Consider the following 22,566-nt stretch of genomic DNA (forward strand, 5'->3'; position numbering starts at 1 on the left):
CTTTAGAAAAGCGCTGACATGCCCCAGATCAACCAGTCACTCCTTCAAAGTCTCTGCCCACGGAGCTTAGCCTGGTGATGAGTTCATTATAGTTTTAGCTAGAAGGAGAATCAGTTGGTTTATGGGAAGATTTCGTTTTGGTTTTTCTTAAGATTTATACTACATGAGCCTGTTCATGGGCTGAGTTCTTTTTTTTTTTTTTGGTCTTTTTAGAGCTGCTTCCTCAGCATATAGGAGGTTCCCAGGCTAGGGGTCGAATCAGAGCTGCAGCTGCCAGCCTACACCACAGCCACAGCAACGCAGGATCCTTAACCCACTGAGCAAGGCCAGGGATGGAACCCACATCCTCATGGATGCTAGCGGGTTCGTTACCACTGAGCCACGACAGGAACTTGCATGGGCTGAGCTTTTTCTCAAGAGCAGACAGAGTAAAAGTGTGGAGAAAAGAGGAACCCAGGGAACTGGAGGAAACTGCCAGCAGGCTGGGTCCTCTGTAAGTAGATTTCTTTGTGCTTAGACTCAGGAGCTTCTCCCAGGCACAGAAGTGGGAGCAAAAGGTTATCTGTCTGAAATAGACTTTATTCTGACTCTCAAAAGCCTATAGCATATGAGCACTGCTGCTTTATCACGGAAATGAGAGGGCAATAATCTCTAATGTTCTACTACAATTCCATATACATGCTTATAATCTCAGTAGCTCTTCTACTGAGATACCTGAACTAGGTCTGAAATGGGAAGATTTAACAAACTGCTCCTTTTTTTCTTTTTAGGGCCGTGCTCGAGGCATATGGAGGTTCCCAGGCTAGGGGTCCAGTCACAGCTACAGCTGCCGACCTACACCACAGCTCACAGCAACGCCAGATCCTTAACCCACTGAGAGAGGCCGGGGATCGAACCTGCATTCTCATGGATGCTAGTCAGATTCGTTAACCGCTGAGCCATGACGGGAACTCCCAACACATTGGTCTCTTAAGTAGCAAACGGCTTCACTGGGCTTCCTTTGTCACCTCTGCTCTTGTAGCTACGCAGCCCTGATCGCAGACTGGCCCGTGGTCGTCTTGGGCCTGTGTACCGTCTTCATCGTGGTTTGTGCCTTGGTCGGCGTGTTAGTGCCTGAACTTCCTGATTTCTCTGATCCATTGCTGGTAAGGAGACTTGAGCCCCTGGAAAGTGTGTATTTTCTTTAGCCCACAAACATCGCAAAAGATGATGTATTTTAACACATGTTGTATTATGTTATTTAGTGCCCCATTTATTTTAAACCTTCTCAAGCCGTCAGTGAGTACACAGCTCTCGTTCTGAACACTAAAGCCCTATCTGTATTTTCAGGTGCTTAAAGGGGGGCAAGGAACTGACTCACCATCAAAAATCCAGCTGGAAATTTGCTTCTTGGTCTTGAAGCAGTAAACTGAAGAATTTGCATACTATAAAAACGTTTTCACAAAGTCTTTAAGACTGAATGTCACCTTTTTTCCCAAAGAAGTTAAAGGAATTTCAGTATTACTAAGACAGCCAGGGTCTGTTTCTAAGCGGCTGTCCCTCTCGAGTGGAATAGTGAGGAAAATATGAGCAAGAATAAACTCTTGGTGAAACACGATGGCACGCATAACACAATTTAACTTGACGTTGTTTTTTATAGCATAAAAATGAGTATTTACCAAATGCTAGGTATGAGTTGGGAAGAGACGCTTCAGATAAGACTTTTTCCCCCTCTTTCTTGAGAAGTGCAGCATACCCAGGAATCGAACTGCTTTGTCACAGTAAACAGATGGGTCACTATCAGGTCAAGTCCTCTTGTCTGCATGCAGTTCACCTCCGGAGGCGCTGTGAGGAACGTGTATGTTTGGTGTTGAAAGCTAGCCATCACCTTGACGTTGCTTTGCCACGCTGTTTATAACTCTCCTTAGCCTGAAATGAAGTCCACTAATGGGAATTTGTAATATTTTGCCTTAGGGTTTTGAACCAAGAGGGACAACAATAGGCCAGAGACTGGTCACGTGGAGTAACATGGTGAAAAACACAGGATACAAAGCAACCTTAGCAAATTACCCCTTTAAATATGCAGATGAGCAAGCCAAAAGGTAATTCGTTCGTTAACTTTTAGATGAACCACTGCTAACGCCTTCCCCTCCTAAACACTGCCGGGCACGGGGACTGCGTCTGAAGGGTGTGGCTCAGAGTCTTTGCCTCTGCACTGGTCTTTTTAAGATTTTGTGGTATGAGGATGAAAATGTGAGGGTTTGGGGTTGTTTGTTTTGTTTTCCTTCTTCAGAAGTGAGAAAATGATTGTCGGTGGCTTAGGTTCATCCTTCCCAACTTTCTACCAGGGCTAAATAGGTCACGCCTTGAAGGATCTACTGTTGCTGTAGGCTTATCGGGCTTGACATAGCCATGCCTTGACTCAAGGTGGAATTCTTGTCCCCTTTCAGCCATCGGGATGATCGGTGGTCAGAGGATCACTACGACAGAGAGAAAAGAGAAGTCGACTGGAACTTCCACAAAGACAGCTTTTTCTGCGACGTTCCAAGTGAGTGACCAACCTCGAACCTCGCCGCGTTTCCTGGGACGGAACCTGATTAGTGATCCGGAGTTGGTGGCTGGTCACACGGCTGGCCTGTTTCCAGTGCGCTTAAATCGAGTTTAGCTTCATTGCCTGTAATTCTCCTTCTCTAGTCAGTCAGCCACTAATATGAATTCATTTACCTACGTTAAATATGAATAAGAAAGAGATGATTAAGTTATATTGGGTTTTAAAAAACAAATCTAATAAAATGCCTGACCTGGCCCAAATTTCAAGTCATTAAAAAAAATTCCTTGTGCAGGAATTCTCTTGGCGCGCAGGGAAGTAAGGATCTGGTGGGGTCCCTGCTGTGACCTGGGTTTGATCCCAGGCCCTGGAACTTCCCCGTGCTGCAGGCACAGCCCCCTCCACCCCCAATTCCTTGTACATAGTTTGGGATTGAACCCTGAAATAATCCACTGTGTTATTTTTTATTTTTAATTGAAGTATAGTTAATTTACAATCATGTGTTAGTTTTAATACACTGCAGTGATTCAGTTATACATATATTATCTGTATATTCTTTCTCAGATTCTTTTCCCTTATTGGTTATTACAAGATATTGAGTATAGCTCCCTATGCTATACAGTAGCTCCCGATTATTTACCTATTTTTGTACACAGCCATGTGTACATGTTAATCCAAGCTCCAAATTCATCTTCCCCACTACACAATCCCCTTCAGTAACCATAGTTTGTTTTGTATGTCTGTGCATCTGTTTCTGTTTTTATTTTTCATTAAAGCATAGTTAATTTATAGTGCTGTGCCAATTTCTGTTGTATAGCAAAGTGACTTATTCATTATATATACATATATATATACACACACACATCTTTTTCTTATCTTTTATACACACACACACACACACACACACACACACACACACATTCTTTTTCTTATATTATCTTACATCATGTTCTGTCCCAGGAGACTGGATATAGTCCCTGTGCTGTGCAGTAGGACCTCATTGCTCATCCATTCTAAATGTACTATTTCATCTACTAACCGCTGACTCCCGTCCATCCACTCCCTCCCCACAGCCCCCTGGCAACGCCAAGTCTGTTCTCCATGTCTGTGAGTCTGATTCTATGTTGTAGATAGAATTGTTTGTGCCATATTTTAGATTCCTCATATAAGTGATATCATATGGTTTTGTCCTTCTCTTTCTGACTCACTTCACTTGGTATGAGAATCTCTATTTGCATCCAGGTTGCTAAAAATGGCCTTACTTCTTTCTTTTTTATGACTGAATAGTATTCCATTGTGTATATGTACCACATCTTCTTAATTCACTTATCTGTCAATGGACATTTAGGTTGTTTTTATATCTTGGCTATTGTGAATAGTGCTGCTATGAGCATAGGGGTGCATGTACCTCTTTTGAGTTATAGTTTTGTCCAGATATATACCTAGGAGTGGGATTACTGGAAAATATACAAATAATTCATACAACTCAACAACAAAAAACAACCCAATTGAAAAAGGGGCAGAGGACCTAAATAGACATTTCTCTAAACAAGACATATGTATAGCAGTAGGCACATGAAAAGATGCCAACATCATTAATTACTAGAGAAATGCAAATCAAAACTACAGTGAGGCACCACCTCACACTGGTCCGAATGGCCATCATTAACAAGTCAGCAAATAACAAATGCTGGAGAGGGTGTGGAGAAAAGGGAGCCCTCCTGACAGTGTTGGTGGGAATGTAAATTGGTACCACCACTACGAAAAACAGTATGGAGTTTCATCAGAAAACTAAAAATAGGAGTTCCTGTTGTGGCTCAGTGGTTAACACACCTGACTGGTATCCATGAGGATGCCAGTTCGATCCCTGGCCTCACTCAGTGGGTTAAGGATGCCACATTGCTGTGAGCTGGGGTGTAGGTCGCAGACGAGCTCGGATCCCGTGTTGTAGTGGCTGTGGTGTAGGCCGGCAGCTACAGCTCCAATTCAACCCCTAGCCGGAAACTTCTGTATGCCATGGGTGTGGTCCTAAAAAGAAGAAAAAAAAAAAAAAACTAAAAATAGAACTGCCATATTCCTACTTTGTGAATCCACATATAAATGACATCATATTATATTTGTCTTTGTCTGACTTACTTCGCTTAATATGATAATCTCTAGGTCCATCCATGTTGCTGCAAATGGCATGATTTCATTCTTTGTTACAGCGGAGCAATGTTCCAGAGTGTGTGTGCGTGCGTGCGTGCGCCTGCCTGCCTTGTCATTAGGCATTAGAGGTAGAGAGTTGAACAAAACAAAGTCCAGAGCCTAGAGCGTGAGAGCCTCAGGCACCTCATTATATAAGGAGGAGGAGAGTCAGCTGGGCGGAGGCCAGCCGGGCAGGGTGTGATGGTGGCTGAGGAAAGTGCAGCGGAACGTGGCCTTGAACTGAGGGCTCAAATATTAGAAAAACTCCCCCAGAGGTCAGGAATGCCTTTCTCTGTGGCATCTCCAGATCTCTAAATGTTGGCAGCAAATTCACTAACAAAACCTGCGGTAGCCTGGAGTCAGCCTGGTCCCTGTGCAGCTGCCTGGGAAGGGGCCGTGCGCAGCCTCGAGGACATGGGTGTAAGTTTCTGGGCTGTTAGTTAGCTCCCATGGTTCCAAATGACGAATTGTGGGTAACTCTGATTTCTGATTAAGTGAGTATTAACTTTGAAGCTCCTTTGAGTTCAGCTTCTGGTTGAAAGTTCTTCTAAAATGTCTATTTTGCTATCCTCTTAAATCACTAGGGGATCTGACTGGATCTGGGATGTTTCTAGACGGTATCAAACCTGAGGGTCTTTATTTTGAGCTCTATTTCACCATCTGGTAAGAGAGAGAAAGTAGGAGAGTAGAAATCCTTAATGGATCCCAGGAAGCAATGCAAGTTTCTTTTTCTGACTCTTCAAAAACACTCTAGAAAAGTTCAACTCTGGTTAGTGGCATGTTCTGGCTAGTTTATTTCTCTGAAAGTGTTATTAAATGTTGCTTGACCAATTCCTGTTAGTTGGTATCTTAACTGGGAAGATCATTAGCAAATTCATCGAGTAGAGGCTTGTTTATATTTCAGTCAATATTAAGTATGCATCCCATTAGTAGTAGGTTCTGCCTTGGCTAAAGCCATTCTCAGCCCTGTAAGAAAGAAATGTTTCAGTTGTCACAAGGCGGATTTTGGTCTTGAGCGTCAGTCAACGTAAGATGATAACCACCAGATGAAGATAAGAGTGTACTAAAGAAAATTTTGTCATCATGAATAAAAGCTCATGTATTCATAAATTTGCAGATTGATTTCCTTGTCAGCACAGTTAGGCATTTTAGATCCTATAAAATCTATGCTGGTTCAGTTGGTTCGTATTGGTTTTTTACAGCTGAGGATGCAGAAGCCGCATTTACTGAGCACCTGCTTTTCAGTGTCTCCTTTAGTTCTCTCACCTCTTTGAGAAGGTATTGCTGTCTTCATCTCACCAGTGATGAGCTGAGGCTCAGAGAAGGTGTTAGTTGCCAAAGATCAGCCCGCCGGTAAATGACAGAACCTGTCACACCCGGTTCTCCAAGGACCATGCTCTTCCCAGGATACTGCATAGCCTCTCTTATTCAGAATTATATCTCGTATTAGTATGATTTTCCAAATATTTTTCCTAGAACTCTGAACACTCAGCCAGAATGTGGAGTATGTCTATGATTCTGGCCAGCCTTCTGTACTTAGTTGACTAGCCTTGGAGCTTTTATTTTATTTTTATTTATTTATTTATTTTACTTTTTTTGAGGGCCGCTCCCGCGGCATATGGAGGTTCCCAGGCTAGGGGTCAAATCAGAGCTACAGCTGCCAGCCTGCACCACAGCCACAGCCACACCAGATCCAAATCACATCTGCCACCCACACCACAGCTCATGGCAACACCGGATCCTTCACCCACTGAGCGAGGCCGGGGATCAAACCCGAATCCTCATGGATCCTAGTTAACCACTGAGCCAGGAAGGGAACTCCAGTCCTTGGTGCATTTAAATTTATCACCTGCCGTCTTGACCCTCTAGTCAGCTGCCAGAGAGAACATCGTTATAATCCACCGTTGGTGCCCTTTGGTACATCATTCCTCCGTTTCTTATGCCATCGGGGTGATGTGTTTGTGAAATTAAGAGGAGACCTTCAATTAATTGTGTGCTGAGCGTTCTTATGGATTGTTCTTCCCCATCACAGTCGATCAGATCTAGATGTGTTACGTCACTCCTACAATTTCCAAGATACAGTGCGTGTGACATGTGGAGTCTGAAGAAAGGACAGAAAAAAAAAGATACAGTGCATGGACAAAGGCTTTGAGCTAAAGCAATATTATAGCGTTACTTAAAAAAAATTCGTTTTTACCTTTTCTCCTGGAATTTCATGAAAGACAGGCTTCTCTGTGCTAATGAATTGCTCCTGTGGTTTCTCAGTTTGAATTGTTTCTGAATGCTGTGTCTTCGGAACTGAATGAATAATTTATGAATATTTTCCTTTTTTCTTCTCCCACCACCAGGTGACCGATATTCCAGAGTGGTATTTACCTCGGCTGCAGGGGAGACACTGTGGAATTTGCCTGCCATTAAATCAATGTGCAATGTAGATAATTCAAGGGTATGTAACGTCAGCTGCATCACGTGCAGCCCGAGTCAGGTCATGCTTCTCAAACTCCTTCTCTGCCCTGGCGCCGGTCCGGGAGCACGAGGTGGCTCCCCTGTGCAGGACGGAGCCCCAGCAGGCCCAGCCTTCCCCTCCCGCGATCCAAGTGTCTCTGTTTCCTCACCTTTGAAACACACCCGCTTCCTTAATAAAGGACTCTTTTTCTTTCCCACTCCTGTTCTTTGTCCATGATAGTCTTTTGTGTCATCTCACAGCTGGTTTCCTTTCGGGATAACAGTTGAGCCTCTTCTTCTTTTGTTGTATTTTCTCTTTCCTAATCTGGCCTCGTTGTTCACTCTATATCCACCCCCAGGCCGCTGTCAGCACCTTAATTATGCAACGCAGGGCTTGCCTTTCTAGTCAGTGGGTCCTTAGGAGAACTAGGGCCCAGGCTAGGAACGGAGGACCGCGAAGGGCAGAAACACAGCGTCTGCGGGAATGGCCAGGGCGTCCAGGCCACACAGTTCTGAATTCTGAACACCTTGCTGCTTCCCGAGACAGAGGGATTCGAGAAGCTCAGCATTTCCTCTCCGGCTTGTCTGGAGCCCAAAGATCTCAGCACCAGAGAATGGAAAGTCACCCTCCTTCCAGGCTGGGAAGAGGCGTCATTTCATGTGTTCAGAGGTGGTTTCTCCAACAGTAACTGCTGCCTGATGTCACGGATGGCCTTGGCCAATCATGGGAACCAGGCAGAAAAGGAACTCACTGTTTTCTGAGCAGAATTCTAAAATGTAAAATCACTGGTCAGTTGAAAATCTAATCACACGCCCTGCTAAGAGCTAGCCTGCCAATCCCGTGCAGTTACCTGCGCTGTCAGCAGGGTGTCTTATGGAACAGGAAGGAGGAGGACACTGAGGTCACCCACAGACCCGCACTGTCACTGTGCTGATGTAAGAGCCTTCTGAGAACTGAGTGCCTATAACCTAAGTCCCTAGGTAATTGGTCCTGGGTCTCCCGACTTTATTCTTCATTCTGAGAGGCTGTTTATATATCTTGAAAATAACTTTCCCATTGATTAAGATAGCATTTGGAGTTCCCATTGTGGCTCAGCGAAACGAACCCAACTAGTATCCATGGGGATTCGGGTTCGATCCCTGGCCTCGCTCAGTGGGTTAAGGATCCGGAGTGGTGTAGGAGACCAACAGCTACAGCTCTGATTCAACCTCTAGCCTGGACACCTCCATATGCCACAAGTGCAGCCCTAAAAAGCAAAAAAAAAAAAAAAAAAAAAAAAAAGATAGCAGGATTTTCTGTGAGTGCCATCTTGTCTCTGTGCAGCTCCAAATAGACCAGTCACAAACCACCTACAAACTGCCCAAGGTTTCTTAATGAGGGCTCAGTTCTTATTTGTCAGATATTCTTCTGGTCGACAGCTATCAGTGGATGGTTCAAAAGCTGTGAACATACCTCTGCTCATTGTGTGAAAAGATCCTTCTAGATGGTGCATCTGTGGAGCACCTGCCGCGTGCAGGGCTTTATGCTGCGTACTTGACGTCTCTCCTGCGGACCAGGGACCTTGGAATAACACCTTTCCATGGAGGAGAAGTCAAGTTGAGAGAGGTTCAGCCAGTCTGGTTACTTGATAATCACATCTGGGCTGGGGACAGTTCATTAACTTCTCTGGCTCTTAATCACTGTCCTACCCTTACAGCTGATCTTTAGACCTTTGCTCCCTTGAAGACACTAAAGTGATTGAATTCACTTAATTGATTAACAGCCTATGCTTACGAAGTTGTTGATATTTGTCAGGAAGTGTTCTCAACACTTTAGTGAATGCTTTCATTTGATCCTCATGGCAGTGTTAGGAATGAAACACTGTTATTTTGCCTCCTTTACAGGTAAGGAATGTTCACGCAGGTGGTAAGTGGCAGATGCAGGATCTGAACCCAGCCAAATCCAATTCCAGAGTCTGTGCCTCTGTCCACCGTTCTTCATGCTTCCATAATACGTATTACTGCCCCCCCCTCCCATTTTTGTTTTGTCTGGTTTTACTGTATTTGCCATTTCCCACTCAACTCAACCTCAGAGACTCATCATGGCCTAGAATAAGTACCTTTTTTTTTTTTAAGAGCTAGCAGTTTATTCTATGAGTACATGTAAGACTTAATGGACTCAAAGACTGAAAAGCCAGTAAGCAGTACTGTGCCATGTCTTGTTTTATATATAATTTTATATATGTGTATATACACACTTAGCAGATGATAAAAATCAGTAGGTAGCTTACAAAAAGGCATAACAGAAAGGATTAGATAAATGAGTTGAATGAATTTCATGAAGGGAAAATAACAGGGGGAAATAAGAAAGCTCAGGACGAGAGTTAACACGGGAACGCACACCCTAGAAGCTTGTATGTTTGAGTGGTGGCTCCAAACCAGTCGTAGCCTCCCCGACAGCCAGAGCAAAAAGGAGTTTGTACTCAGAGACAAAAGTCATTTGAGTCGGGTAACAAATTTGTTTTTCGAAGAAGCCCATCTTTCTCATTCAGGAAAGGATCATTCCCACGGGCGTCATAAAAGACACATGTTGTTGCGAGGAAACAGCAGGACTGAATCTCAGCTGATCTGTAAACCCTCAGGTAGGCTGGTGGCAGGAAAGCAGGACCACAGACACATTTCTACAGAGGAGACGTCAATGGCATCTAAATGTGTAGTGTCTAAGGGTTTGGCTTGATGAATTGGCAAAATTTAGACCATCAGAAAGAAGCCATGTACTCTGCTGGGTTTTATCCTCTACTGGGCTCGTTAGGATTGGATAGCTGTGAGTTCAAGTCCCATCCCTGGCAAGAATACAGCAATTTTTGGTCCTCCTGTGAAAATCTGAGGGAGAGTCTGAAGGCATGGTCAAGCCAATGACAGATACACACCAATTAATGATTACACAGAATCAAGGCCCCAAAATTCCACCTCAGGGAGCATGGTCGTAATTTTAACTTTTGAAGTTAACTACTATTTTCGCTAATGGCAAATGCTCTTATATTCTAGTCTCGAACTCGGCTACGAGCCCAGAATAATCGATGTTTCTCCTGGAGACAGGATATTCAGGGATGTCCTAAACAACGACTGGTTAACGGTTTGGAGTTCGGATGGTGACTGTGTCTTGTTGGCTCTCCCGGCTCAGGAGCCTTATAGGACCCGCCTGTGTTGTGGCAGTCCGAGGTCCTTCCCTCGCCCGACCCCTCCCAGCTGGCATTCCCAAGCCCTTGGTTACTGACAGTATTGAGTGGGATGGCACACACAGCAAGTGATTCAGAGCCGGAGAGCTCAGGTGTGGTGGTTCGACGCCAGAAAATGCCTGGGAATCAGCGTAGTAGTGCAGAGACGGCTGTTTCAGGGTCACCTGCCGGCGCTTACAGCACCTTGAGTCCCAACTCCAGAGCTACTGAAATTACAGGCCGCTCATGCTCACCATTCAGCGGGCGTCGCTTCCCCAATGCCCAGAGCTTCCGTTTCTGGTTGTCACAGAGGCTGGTTTGCTCAGACCATCTCAAAAGGAGCCTCCGTTGACTGCCCTTTTCCCCTCGGCTTTGACCTTCCTACGGGAGGTGCTGGCAGAGTCATTAGTCACAAGATACGTGTTCCTGTGATCTTGACTCTGCTGGAGCCCGTCACCCTGTCTTAGGCTTTGCACAGTGTGGACGTTGCAGCTCAGAGGAATCAGCTTGTAGACAGAATCTGAAATTTGATGCCTAAGACCCTTTTTTCTAGGATAGTTTTTTTAAATTATTTATTTGGCTGCCCCTGGGGCATGCAGAAGTTCCCAGGCCAAGGATCACACCTGCACCACAGCAGTGCAAACGCCTGATCCTTAACCAGCTGAGCCACCGGGGAACTCCACTAGGCAGCTTTTGGGTACAGCTGGACTATTCCCCCCAAAACTTAGAGGACCCCAGAGATGTGTCTTAGGAGAGCTGTGGAGTCCTTGCTTTTTCTTTCCTCTCTAGGCTCCCTTCACCTTTGACCCCTGAGGAACGAGGTCACAAAGGGAAGCAGAGCCCAGCAGTTGACTGAACCCGGGATTAAGGGCCTGGTTTTCTTCCCTTTCCTCTTTTCTCAGCTCTTAACGTATCTCCAGCCTGGCTGTTAGTTTTAAAGTGAAGGAATCGCTTGAAGCTCTGCCGCTGTTCTTTTCTCTCCTCTCCTGTCCCTCCTACTTTATGCCAACTCCGCCCCTACTACTGTCTGCGTCGGGGATGCGGGAAGGGGTATGGTTGTCACCGTAGAAGCAGAATCAGGCCCTAAAACTCCTCGTCTTTGCGCACCCAGAATGAAAAGGTCTATATTCCTCAGAACAGTTAGGAAGAAATTGCTCTCATGGAGTTCCCGTCGTGACTCAGCAGTAACAAAACCGACTAGTATCCATGAAGATGCAGGTTTGATCCCTGGCCTCGCTCTATGAGTTAAGGATCCCGAGTTGCCATGAGCTGTCGTGTAGGTTGAAGATGTGGCTTGTATCCGGCGTTGCTGTGGCTGTGGTGTAGGCCGGCAGCTGCAGCTCCAATTGAATCCCTAGCCTGGGAACTTCGATATGCTGCACATGAGGCCCTAAAAAGCAAAAAAAAAAAAAAAAAAGAAAATAAAAATTTTAAAAGCTATTTCCCAGAGGTTGTACATTAGCCAGCATCACCTTTCAATGCGAGGACCAGCCCTCCAGAGGCTGATTAGCGTTTATTTTTGAGAGCAGCTATCAAAGTAGTATTTGGCTTGTGTTTGTCATGTCCAGCTTTTTAATCTTCGGTCACATACCCACATTTAGAAAACCTGCAGTTATTTGAAAAGGTTATTCAAGGACAGGATTCTCTGCTTTCTTTTCCAGTTTGAGTTGGCACCCCTCTTTCATCTTTAGCATTTGGTTATTTCAGCAAGTACAGATAGGTGCCCTCTGAGCTGAGAGTGGGTTTTATAATGGATGCAGTTCATTTGCTCCCACCTGAAAACTGTCAGACAGTGGGATGGCACTGCCTTTCCTTCAGTTCACCAGGCTGACCCCAGGGACTCGCCTGGTATTTCTTCGTGGTGTAAAGCTGCTTATCTGAAAGGTAGTATCTCAGGGTGTCCTGTTCTTTATTAGGTGGCTCACGTCTCCCTGAGTTAACATGTGTGAAACAATTAAATATCCAGTATCCTGTTATATGAAATGTCAGGTAATTACTGCTCTTTAAAAAGGAGCTTAAAAACTAAGCCTTTGTTAAAATCAATGTTATTTTAGCACACTTGTATAATAAACCTTTGGACCCATTTTTCTTTACTCCAAAAAGAGTATCTTAAAAAAAAAAAAAAAAAAGAAAAGGACCAACTTTTTATTATGGAAATTTTGGAACAGATGCAAAAGCAGAAGAGCAGAATGAATGCTATGTGCAGGTCAGCTGGCTGCAGCGGTTCCCAATACCAGGCTCTCTTCCTCGAGACCTGGCGCCCACAGGGCTATTCCAGTAAAACATCTTGTGAGCCAGGGCTTCTTAGTGACAGGTAACTAGGTTCTTAGATAAGGCTAAGTGCCAAAGAGATGATTTGTGCCAACTTCTCCTGACTTTGAGAAAATATTTCAATGCAGGATTGATAAAGCCTGCTTTAATAAAAGGTAAAGGGTGGCTTTAATCTTATTAGAAAAAAAAATACTCACGCCCTTCTTGAACTTTGACTGTTCCCCGGAACAGCCTTCGGTAAATAGCCATGAGAAAGTGATGGGAGTCGGTCGTCTTTAGCCTGGCACTTCCAGAGAAGCCTCTGGACCAGCTCCAGGGCAGGGGAATATTTCTTATTCTCACCCTCAGGGAAGAAGGGCCATCATGCCATTTATCAGTTGTGCAGGCTTCATCCACTCTGGTCTCAGCAACGCCGGCTTTGGCATTGGAACAATTTTTCAATTTTCTGTAACAAGAACAGCCGTAAGAAGAAAAGCTTTCTCCAGGAATAGGGCTCTAAATGAAATCCTATCCAATTAAATCCAGAATTGTTACACTTCCTAATATGCAGCAGACCCCCGTTCACTAAAAAAAGTTTCCCCCCAAAAGAGGGTTTAGCCAATGTGAATAAGCTTTGAAAGATGTGGAAGGAATCGTTAAATCCCTACTTATTTTATTGCTTGTGTATGTTCATTTAAAATCATGTATGATTTTAATTGAGAAACACGTCCGCTTTCTCCCCGTATGTCAGGAGACAGTTTTATTCCAGGTTTTTCAAGCACCTTTGACATTGCTGCTTCTGGTACCACCAGAATCCCTTTTTGATCCACTGACCGTTTTCTAGAGAGTATCATCTTTGTCTCCAGCTAAGGTGATTGAAATATACTCCCTGTGTCACCAGAAATTTCGTGCTGCTTACCAGACATTGTAGGTGAGGCCACAGATTTGTGTCATAGATCAACTGGACACTTGTCTCTTCATTAATACCCAGGGCTCCAGGCGTAAACTTCACAGCCCATCCGTTTTATTGCTTTTCAAAGTGACTGTGAACAAACACGTGTGCTAAAGAGGTGTTCATTTTGTCTCCTTTCTGAAACCAAACTGGCCTTGACTGAAATCGCTTCACACTGGTTTGTCAGCCCCAAGACAGTGGTTTGTGGTTCAGCAAGAAGTAACCACTGAGCACTCTGCAACCCAAGAGCTTTAGGGAGAAATCTAGCCTTGTGTTCAAACCCATACCTAATTCTTGCCTGTCTGTGGCTTTCCTGTCCCTCAAAGCCGCCGTCCTTCAGGCCTTTCCCAGTGCAGTGAACGCTCTGATTTTAAAAGCCAGTCCTTCCGCGTGTCTCTGTCTCTGCAGATCCGTTCCCACCCGCAGTTTGGCGACCTCTGCCAGAGGACCACGGCCGCCTCCTGCTGCCCCAGCTGGACGCTGGGCAACTACATCGCTATCCTGAACAACAGATCATCCTGCCAGAAAATCGTCGAGCGAGACGTTTCGCATACCTTGAAGCTGCTCCGCACCTGCGCCAAACACTATCAGAACGGCACCCTGGAGCCCGACTGCTGGGACGTGGCGGCGCGGCGGAAGGACCAGCTCAAGTGCAGCAGCGTGCCGCGCAAGTGCACCAAGTACAACGCCGTGTACCAGATCCTCCACTACTTGGTGGACAAAGACTTCCTGGCCCCCAGGGCGGCCGACTACGCCGCGCCCGCCCTCAAGTACAGCATGCTCTTCTCGCCCACGGAGAAGGGGGAAAGCATGATGGACATCTACCTGGACAACTTCGAAAACTGGAACGCGTCCGACGGCGTCACCACCATCACCGGGATCGAGTTTGGGATCAAACACAGTCTGTTTCAGGATTACCTGCTGATGGACACTGTGTATCCCGCCATCGCCATCGTGATCGTCCTCTTGGTCATGTGCGTCTACACCAAGTCCATGTTCATCACGCTGATGGCCATGTTCGCCATCATCAGCTCCCTGATTGTCTCCTACTTCCTCTACCGCGTGGTGTTTAACTTCGAGTTTTTCCCCTTTATGAACCTCACCGCGCTCATCATCCTGGTCGGCATCGGCGCGGACGATGCCTTCGTCCTGTGCGACGTGTGGAACTACACCAAATTCGACAAGCCTCACGCCGACACCTCGGAGACGGTGAGCGTCACGCTGCAGCACGCCGCCCTCTCCATGTTCGTCACCAGCTTCACCACCGCGGCCGCCTTCTACGCCAACTACGTCAGCAACATCACGGCCATCAGGTGCTTCGGGGTCTACGCGGGCACCGCCATCCTGGTGAACTACGTTCTGATGGTCACGTGGCTCCCGGCGGTGGTGGTCCTGCACGAGCGCTACCTGCTCAACATCTTCAGCTGCTTCAAGAAGCCGCAGCCGCAGATCTACGAGAACAAGAGCTGCTGGACGGCGGCCTGCCGGAAGTGCCACCAAGTCCTCTTCGCCGTTTCGGAAGCCTCTCGGATTTTTTTCGAGAAGGTGTTGCCGTGCATCGTCATCAAGTTTCGCTACCTCTGGCTCTTCTGGTTCCTGGCCTTGACCGTGGGCGGGGCCTACATCGTGTGCATCCACCCCAAGATGAAGCTGCCCTCCTTGGAGCTGTCCGAGTTCCAGGTGTTCCGGCCGTCCCACCCTTTCGAACGATACGACGCCGAGTTCAAGAAGCTCTTCATGTTCGAGCGCGTCCACCACGGCGAGGAGCTCCACATGCCCATCACGGTCATCTGGGGTGTGTCCCCCGAGGACAACGGCAACCCGCTGAACCCCAAGAGCAAAGGCAAGCTGACGCTGGACAGCAGCTTCAGCATCGCCAGCCCGGCTTCCCAGGTCTGGATCTTGCGCTTCTGTCAAAAGCTGAGAAATCAGACCTTCTTTTACCAGACGGACCAGCAGGACTTCACCAGCTGCTTCATCGAGACCTTCAAGCAGTGGATGGAGAACCAGGACTGCGACGAGCCTGCCCTGTACCCCTGCTGCAGCCACTGGAGCTTCCCCTATAAGCAGGAGATTTTCGAGCTGTGCATCAAGCGAGCCATCATGGAGCTGGAGAGGAGCACCGGCTACCATCTGGACAGCAAAACCCCGGGGCCGAGGTTCGACATCAACGACACCATCAGGGCCGTGGTGCTCGAGTTCCCGAGCACCTACCTCTTCACGCTGGCTTATGAAAAGATGCATCAGTTTTATAAAGAGGTGGACGCGTGGATTTCCAGCGAGCTCAGCTCGGCCCCCGAGGGCCTCAGCAACGGCTGGTTCGTCAGCAACCTGGAGTTCTATGACCTCCAGGATAGCCTCTCGGACGGCACCCTCATCGCCATGGGGCTGTCCGTGGCCGTGGCCTTCAGTGTGATGCTGCTGACAACGTGGAACATCGTCATCAGCCTCTATGCCATCATCTCAATCGCCGGAACCATCTTTGTCACTGTGGGTTCTCTTGTCCTGCTGGGCTGGGAGCTAAACGTTTTGGAGTCGGTCACCATTTCCGTCGCGGTTGGCCTGTCCGTGGACTTCGCCGTCCATTACGGGGTGGCTTACCGCCTGGCCCCCGACGCCGACCGCGAAGGCAAGGTCATCTTCTCTCTGAGCCGCATGGGCTCGGCCATCGCCATGGCGGCGCTGACCACCTTCGTGGCCGGGGCCATGATGATGCCCTCCACGGTCCTGGCTTACACCCAGCTGGGCACCTTCATGATGCTCATCATGTGCATCAGCTGGACGTTCGCCACCTTCTTTTTCCAGTGCCTGTGCCGGTGCCTTGGGCCGCAGGCCGCCTGTGGTCAGATTCCTTTACCCAGAAGACTCCAGTGCAGTGCCTTCTCCCCTGCTCTGTCCGCAAGTCCGGGTGACAAGGGACAGAGCAAGACCCATGCCATGAATGCTTATCGTTTGGATCCCAGGGACCAAAAGTCTGAAATGGAGCACGAGTTTTATGAGCTTGAACCCCTGGCCTCCCCCAGCTGCTCGGCCTCTGAGAAGAGCACTTACGAAGAGACCCACATCTGCTCGGAGTTTTTCAACAGCCAGGCAAAGAGTTTAGGGCTCTCCGTCCGCGCAGCCTACCAGGGCGAGCTCAGCCAGAGCACCAAACCCGAAACAAGCTCTGCCCTCTTCCAGCCCTCCCTGGAACAGCACACCGTGTGTCACTTCTTCTCTCTGAATCAGAGATGTGGCTGCCCAAATGCCTACACACACTTGAAATACGGCCCGCACGCCTGCCAGCAGATGGGTCCCTGCTTGTGCCACCAGTGCGCTCCACCTACCAGCGGCCTTGTCCGTGTCCAGAATGGCCTGGTGCCCCTGAAAGCGGCCCGCCAGGTCCCCGAGGGCTTCGTGCATCCCCTCCCGCACGTGCATCCCTGTCCCTGCCTCCAGGGCAGAGGGAAAGCGCCCGCGATGCAGAATTCGCTGCCCAGGGGTCTTTTCCTCCACCCGGTGCAGCAGCATCAGGCCCCAGAAAAAGGCAGTCAGAACTGCGTCCACAGTCTGCAGAGCACCGAAGAGGGTCTCCCAGAGACGGCAGAGCCCTCATCCTCCTCGTCGCTCTGCAGAGACGCTGCAGCTGTGCAAAAAGCGTGCTGGGAGCCTGGGACTCACCAAAGGGGACTCTGTAAACACAGGGACCTCGGGGGCGGGGCAGGCAGCGCAGCGGCTGCAAACCAGGGTTCGGGTTCAGTGAGTCAGAGCGACAAGGCGGAAGGGCTGGTGGAGCCGCGCGTGTCACAGACTGATGTCATTGTGAGCTCGGGACACTTAAGTCAGAGCGAACCGCAGTTTCTGTTTAACCACTTAGTCGGGGAGGCCGCCTATGGGTGCTGCCCAAGCAACCCACCGCGCTGCGGCAGAGTCGGGAGGATTAAGTGCGGTTCCGTGGATTGTCAAATACCAAACATTGAAGCCAACGTGCCTGCTGTGTCAACACACTCAGAACTTTCCGGCGAAAGTTTGTTAATCAAAACACTTTAATAAATATAGTATTAAACCAGTGCCTCGGTTGTTCCTTTGAAATGAAAATAAAATCCAGACGTTTAGAAAGGGGGCCCCAAAATACAGGAATAAGCATGGTTTGCTTTGTCAAAAGTCATCAAATATTTTTCACTTCTATATAAACAGTCAGCAGTCTCGTGTACCTAATGGGTATTAGCCGTTTGGGACTTTTTTTGCCTTTTAGGGCCGCATCTGAGGCATATGGAGGTTCCCAGGCTAGGAGTTGAATCAGAGCTGCATCTGCCGGCCTACAGCACAGCTCACAGCAATGCCGGATCCTTAACCCACTGACCGAGGTCAGGGATGGAACCTGCGTGCAGTCGGGTTTGTAACCCACTGAGCCACAACAGGAGCTCCCATTTTGGATTTTATGTTTTCAAATGTCCGGTTTTTTGTGGGTTTTTTTTTTTTTGTTTTGTTTTTTGTGTTTTTTTTAACACATATACCCAGCTTGGGATCCAGGAACTAAACGTTAAAATTTATATTTTGGTGAGGCCTCATTCAAAAATTAATTGTGGGCCATTTCAATAGCACATTCCCCCTGCCTGCACAGGTAGACTCTGCATTAGGCCACTGCCCCATTTATATCCAGATCGGTGTCTTCTCCCACATCATTCCCCAAATGTACAGTTGTTCCACGATTACATCTACTCACTGGGGAGTCATGGTCATGGTTTTGTGTCAAGTGACAATGACAATAGTGAAATAGGAGGGAGAGCGCAGATGATAGGAAGTACTGGCCGGGCCTGTGCTACACCTGTTAAGATTATTTGCATGTGAACCTGGGTAACGCCGGGCCAGGTGAACGCCAGCCCCTTGAAGCGAGGAACTTGCAGGAAACCTTGTTTCTATCTCTCTGCCCTTGGGGGACGTCTTCAGAGGGTGCGCCCTCCTGGGTTACAAAGGGTCTCAGGATGTGCAAGGGTGATTTTTCTGTGCAGCTAACACCTGAGAAGGCTGAGCCTTCAGGCAGTGTCTTAAGTGGCTCGTGTGTCACTTGTGTTAGATGGGGCTGCCCTTCTCAAGCCGTCGGCACCCACTTTCTGGGTAATTCTTCAGATGACACTGCCCCCTTACAGGGCATCATCTGACGCCAGGGACTCCTGCCCCACGCAGGACAGTTCAGCCACACTCTGCTTCCCTCTGGCTTGTGCGTCTAGTTCTGGCTCTGAAGAAAACTGAAATATTTTCCAAATGCAATTCTCTTCCCCAAAGTTACGTTACTCTCGAAGGATAGTTTTTCAAATTGATCTCCCGGTTATTCAGGACCTGAAAAAAGCTGTCAGGAGTTGGACGGGCTCTTGAAGGTCACTGACTCGCGCCAGCCTCAAACAACAAGGCTGCTGAGTCGCTTTCCCGCTTTGGCTTGAATCCTTCAGTGACAAGGAACCTACTACGTGACTGCCTTCGCTGAACCCGGATCTGTCGTCCTGTAGCTTTTCCTGCACTGTCTGCTCCTCATTCTGTTCCCTGAAGTGAAAATACCCACCTCTCCTCTGTCTGCCGGATGCCAGCCCTGCGAGACTGAAAACAGTAATCCCATCCTGCCAGTAACATCCCCGGGTCACCCAGCTCTTCTCATGACCAGGTTTAAGCAAATCCAGCACTGATGGAGCAGTCAGGTCCCTGGACAAGTACAGCTGTCAGACTCCTTGCCCAAGTGCCATTCCTCAAACAGATGCCAACACAGCCCAGGACGGAGAGTCGGCCCCACGGAGCCGTTCACTGAGTGGCAATGGCTTTTGGCTCAAGCCTTCGAGCTGCCTCTCGTGCAGCTTAAAGGAAACTCACCCACTAGGTCTTTTTGGCACGTGCTGCCGCCAGGCTGCCTCTCAGTCCGCTTCCTTTTTGACCCTGGCCTTCCGGACCCAGTGCACTCAATTCTGTTAGAAAAATCTAAGCAAGAGGGAAGAGAAGGGGCACTTGAAAATAGGATGCAAAATCCCTGCACTAGACTCTTTTTTCTTTGGAAACATGTACACATAAAGTTGGCTAGGGAAAAGTTAGCCACCCCAGAGTTCCCCCCGTGGCGCAACGCGATTGGTCGCTGGGATGCAGGGTCAATCCCCAGCCGGGGACAGAGGTTTGTTACGGCCGCAGCCAGGGCTCATCTGATCCTTGGCCTGAGAACGCCATATGCCGAGGGGTGGTGAAAAAAAAAAGAAAAAAGAAAAAAAAGTGACACCCCCGCAAACCGTTTCTTCCTTTCTTTCTTTTTTTCTTTTTTTTTTTTTTTTTTTGCTAAACATGAACACAGATTGAGTTGAAGGGTAATGGGAGAAGCCAGGTTCTTTTCAGAAAGTCCAGCCTGACAGACTTTCATGTGAACCAAGCATGGTTTCACTTAGAAAATAAAGACTGGGAGTTCCCATCATGGCGCAGGGGCAATGAATCTGACTAGCGTCCATGAGGATGCAGGTTCAATCCCTGTCCTCACTCAGTGGGTTAAGGATCCTGCGTTGCTGTGGCTGTGGTGTAGGCCAGTGGCTACAGCTCCGATTTGACCCCCATCCTGGGAACTTCTGTATGTCATGGGTGTGGCCCTAAAAAGACAAAAAGTAAAAATTAAAAATAAAAGTTTTTTAGAAAAAAAAAAAAGAAAGAAAGACTGGAGTGAAAGGGACTTGGGAGAAGCAGTGATGAGATGGCCTTTGTCTTGTCCCTTGGGCCCGTCAGCTCTGTCTGTGGATCTGCCCCGCAGGTGCTCGGGTCCGGGAGGTGGAGGCGCTGGTCTTCCCCACCGCACCCCACCCCCGCCTAATTACCTGGAATCTTTCCACGTTGATTTCATCCACAGACTTCAGACTTTGAAACGACTATATTTTTCATGCAGGGATTTTCCTGTAGCACTTGTTAGCTGGGACTAGAAAACTTTAAAAAAAAATTATTCCTCTGGAGTTCTCTTGTGGCTCCGTGGGTTAAGGATCCAGTGTTGTCACTGCAGCAGCTCGGGTGGCTGCTGTGGCGAGGGTTCGATCCCTGGCCTGGGAATTTCCGCAAGCCGAAGGTGAGGCAAAAAATATAAATATATATATTCCTCATTATTGGGCAGCAAAGGATCACTCTTTTTAGTTCTGTCTCACAAAAATTTCATCCATTGCCTTCTAGAGAATTGCAGAGGAGAGGCTAAATTGTACAGAGGGAAAAAGTCCTTTTCCCGTGAAGGATTTGTAACTCGGAGGATATTTGCTTATGAAAAGAATATTCTGTTTGTACTGTTACTACCTCAGAACACAGCTCCGAGATTCGATTCCACATGACCGAATCTGTTCCTGACCTCTTCCTTGCAAGGTCACTTTTTTAAACCCCTACTTGACTGAAAAGTGAACTAAGCCAAGGGCACAAAGTTTTTCACAGAGAAGAGCTGTGCTGTTTGACATACACTACGCAGCCTTGCCTGTGTATAGTCATGTCTCTCTCGTGTGTAAGATGCACATCCTCCTGAAGCAGTGTTCTTTCAAGTTTTGCTAAGCTGTTGTTATATTAAATTTCATTTTACAATCATCTATGCCCCCGTCTCAATCATTCCCAATTTTAAGACTTTGGCCACGGGTGAGCTGAAGAAGAGTTTTGCAGATGCGGTTTTACAAAAGATCAGGGACTGTTCTTGGTTCACTTTGTCTCACATGATAACCATGTCTCCAGCGGCAGTTGGGACCCATTCCGCAGGAAACATGAGGAAACAATGACTTTGAAAACAGCTGTGTCTTTTCTTTTTAATGAGGAGTGTCATTTTAGAAGAAAAAGTTAAGCCTACGTTTTAAAAAATTCCAAAGACTCCACTGGGTTTTCTTCATAAAATTTAGACGTAGCCATGAAAGTAGAAATCTTTTGAATCATGAGGAGTTTTTTCTTTTTTTTTTTTTCTTTTTTTTTATGCAAGAGGAACTATGGTGTTCAAATAATCTTTATACCCCGGTGGGTCTTTCCAAAATGTTTGCTGGCATTTTGTTTGTTTAGCTCCAGTTGTTATATTATTCATTAGTCTACATTGTTTTTTGTAAAACAGCCCCTTTCATTAATGTTTGATTTTTGTACACTGAGGTTTCATATTTTTTGGATTAAATATATGGAAAAAAAGACAAGTAATGAATAGCCATGGTTGATGAGCAGCATCTTTGTGTGTGTGTGTCTTTTTAGGGCGGCACCTGTGGCATATGGAGGTTCCCAGGCTAAGGGTCGAATCAGAGCTGCAGCTGCTGGTCTACACCACAGCCACAGCAACTCAGGACCCGAGCTGCGTCTGTGACCTATACCCCAGCTCACGGCAACACCAGATCCTTAACCCACTGAGCGAGGCCAGGGGTCCTCGTGGATGCGGATGCTAGTCGGGTTTGTTAACAGCTGAGCCAACGACGGGAGCTCCGCCGAGTAGAATCTTATGCTTTATGTTCTTAATGTTTTAACTGCCCTAATTCTGGAGGTTTTGGGTGGGAAGAAAGTGTCATTTCTCTTTTCGTCAGCCTTCGAAAGCACAGCACACACCCTTTCACCGTTAAGTAACCAGGGTCATCCACGCAGTGGCTTTCAGTTCCCCTGATCCATCAGTTCAAACAAGAGCCTGAGAGCCCAAGTGGCAGCTAGCTGCTGGCTTCCCACCTCCGCCGAGCCGGATGGGTATCTCTCGGCCACAAGTCTGACTTCCTGAGACATGGGGCACCAGGGTGCTGTTTTAAGGTGGGGGCAGGGAGGAAATAAAGCCGCAAGGTTCTGAGGTCAGAGGTCACAGTGCAGGAAACAGCTCTTCCAAGCCTGGATGTCCCTCAAGGGCTTTCTTTTAGGGGACCTTCGGATCCACACCCAGAATTCTGAGTAAGAAGAGAAGGCAAGTGCCTGGCTCGTCAAAGGGACTCTGCAATGCACACGCCCTCTTAGACGACTGAAGTCAACAGCTCCAGCCTTCTCGCCTAGCACCTAAAATGAGATACACACCTTTCATGATGTTGTCATTACAACTC

At 47.5% G+C, this 22,566-nt stretch overlaps 1 protein-coding gene across 15 annotated transcripts in view; it reads left to right on the forward strand.

Annotated features, from left to right (window-relative positions):
- The window catches only part of DISP1 (dispatched RND transporter family member 1), a 183,536-nt gene extending 165,929 nt beyond the window's left edge, over positions 1–17,607 (forward strand). For all 15 annotated transcript variants that reach the window (XM_021064356.1, XM_021064349.1, XM_021064360.1 and 12 more), the window contains 5 exons: positions 1,022–1,145; positions 1,954–2,081; positions 2,430–2,527; positions 7,063–7,160; positions 13,967–17,607. In XM_021064356.1, coding sequence (XP_020920015.1) covers positions 1,022–1,145; positions 1,954–2,081; positions 2,430–2,527; positions 7,063–7,160; positions 13,967–17,587 — 4,069 coding nt within the window. In that variant the 3' untranslated portion in view covers positions 17,588–17,607. The remainder of the gene's footprint in view (positions 1–1,021; positions 1,146–1,953; positions 2,082–2,429; positions 2,528–7,062; positions 7,161–13,966) is intronic.

This window comes from Sus scrofa, chromosome 10 (assembly GCF_000003025.6).
Source record: "Sus scrofa isolate TJ Tabasco breed Duroc chromosome 10, Sscrofa11.1, whole genome shotgun sequence".
Lineage (NCBI taxonomy): Eukaryota > Metazoa > Chordata > Mammalia > Artiodactyla > Suidae > Sus > Sus scrofa.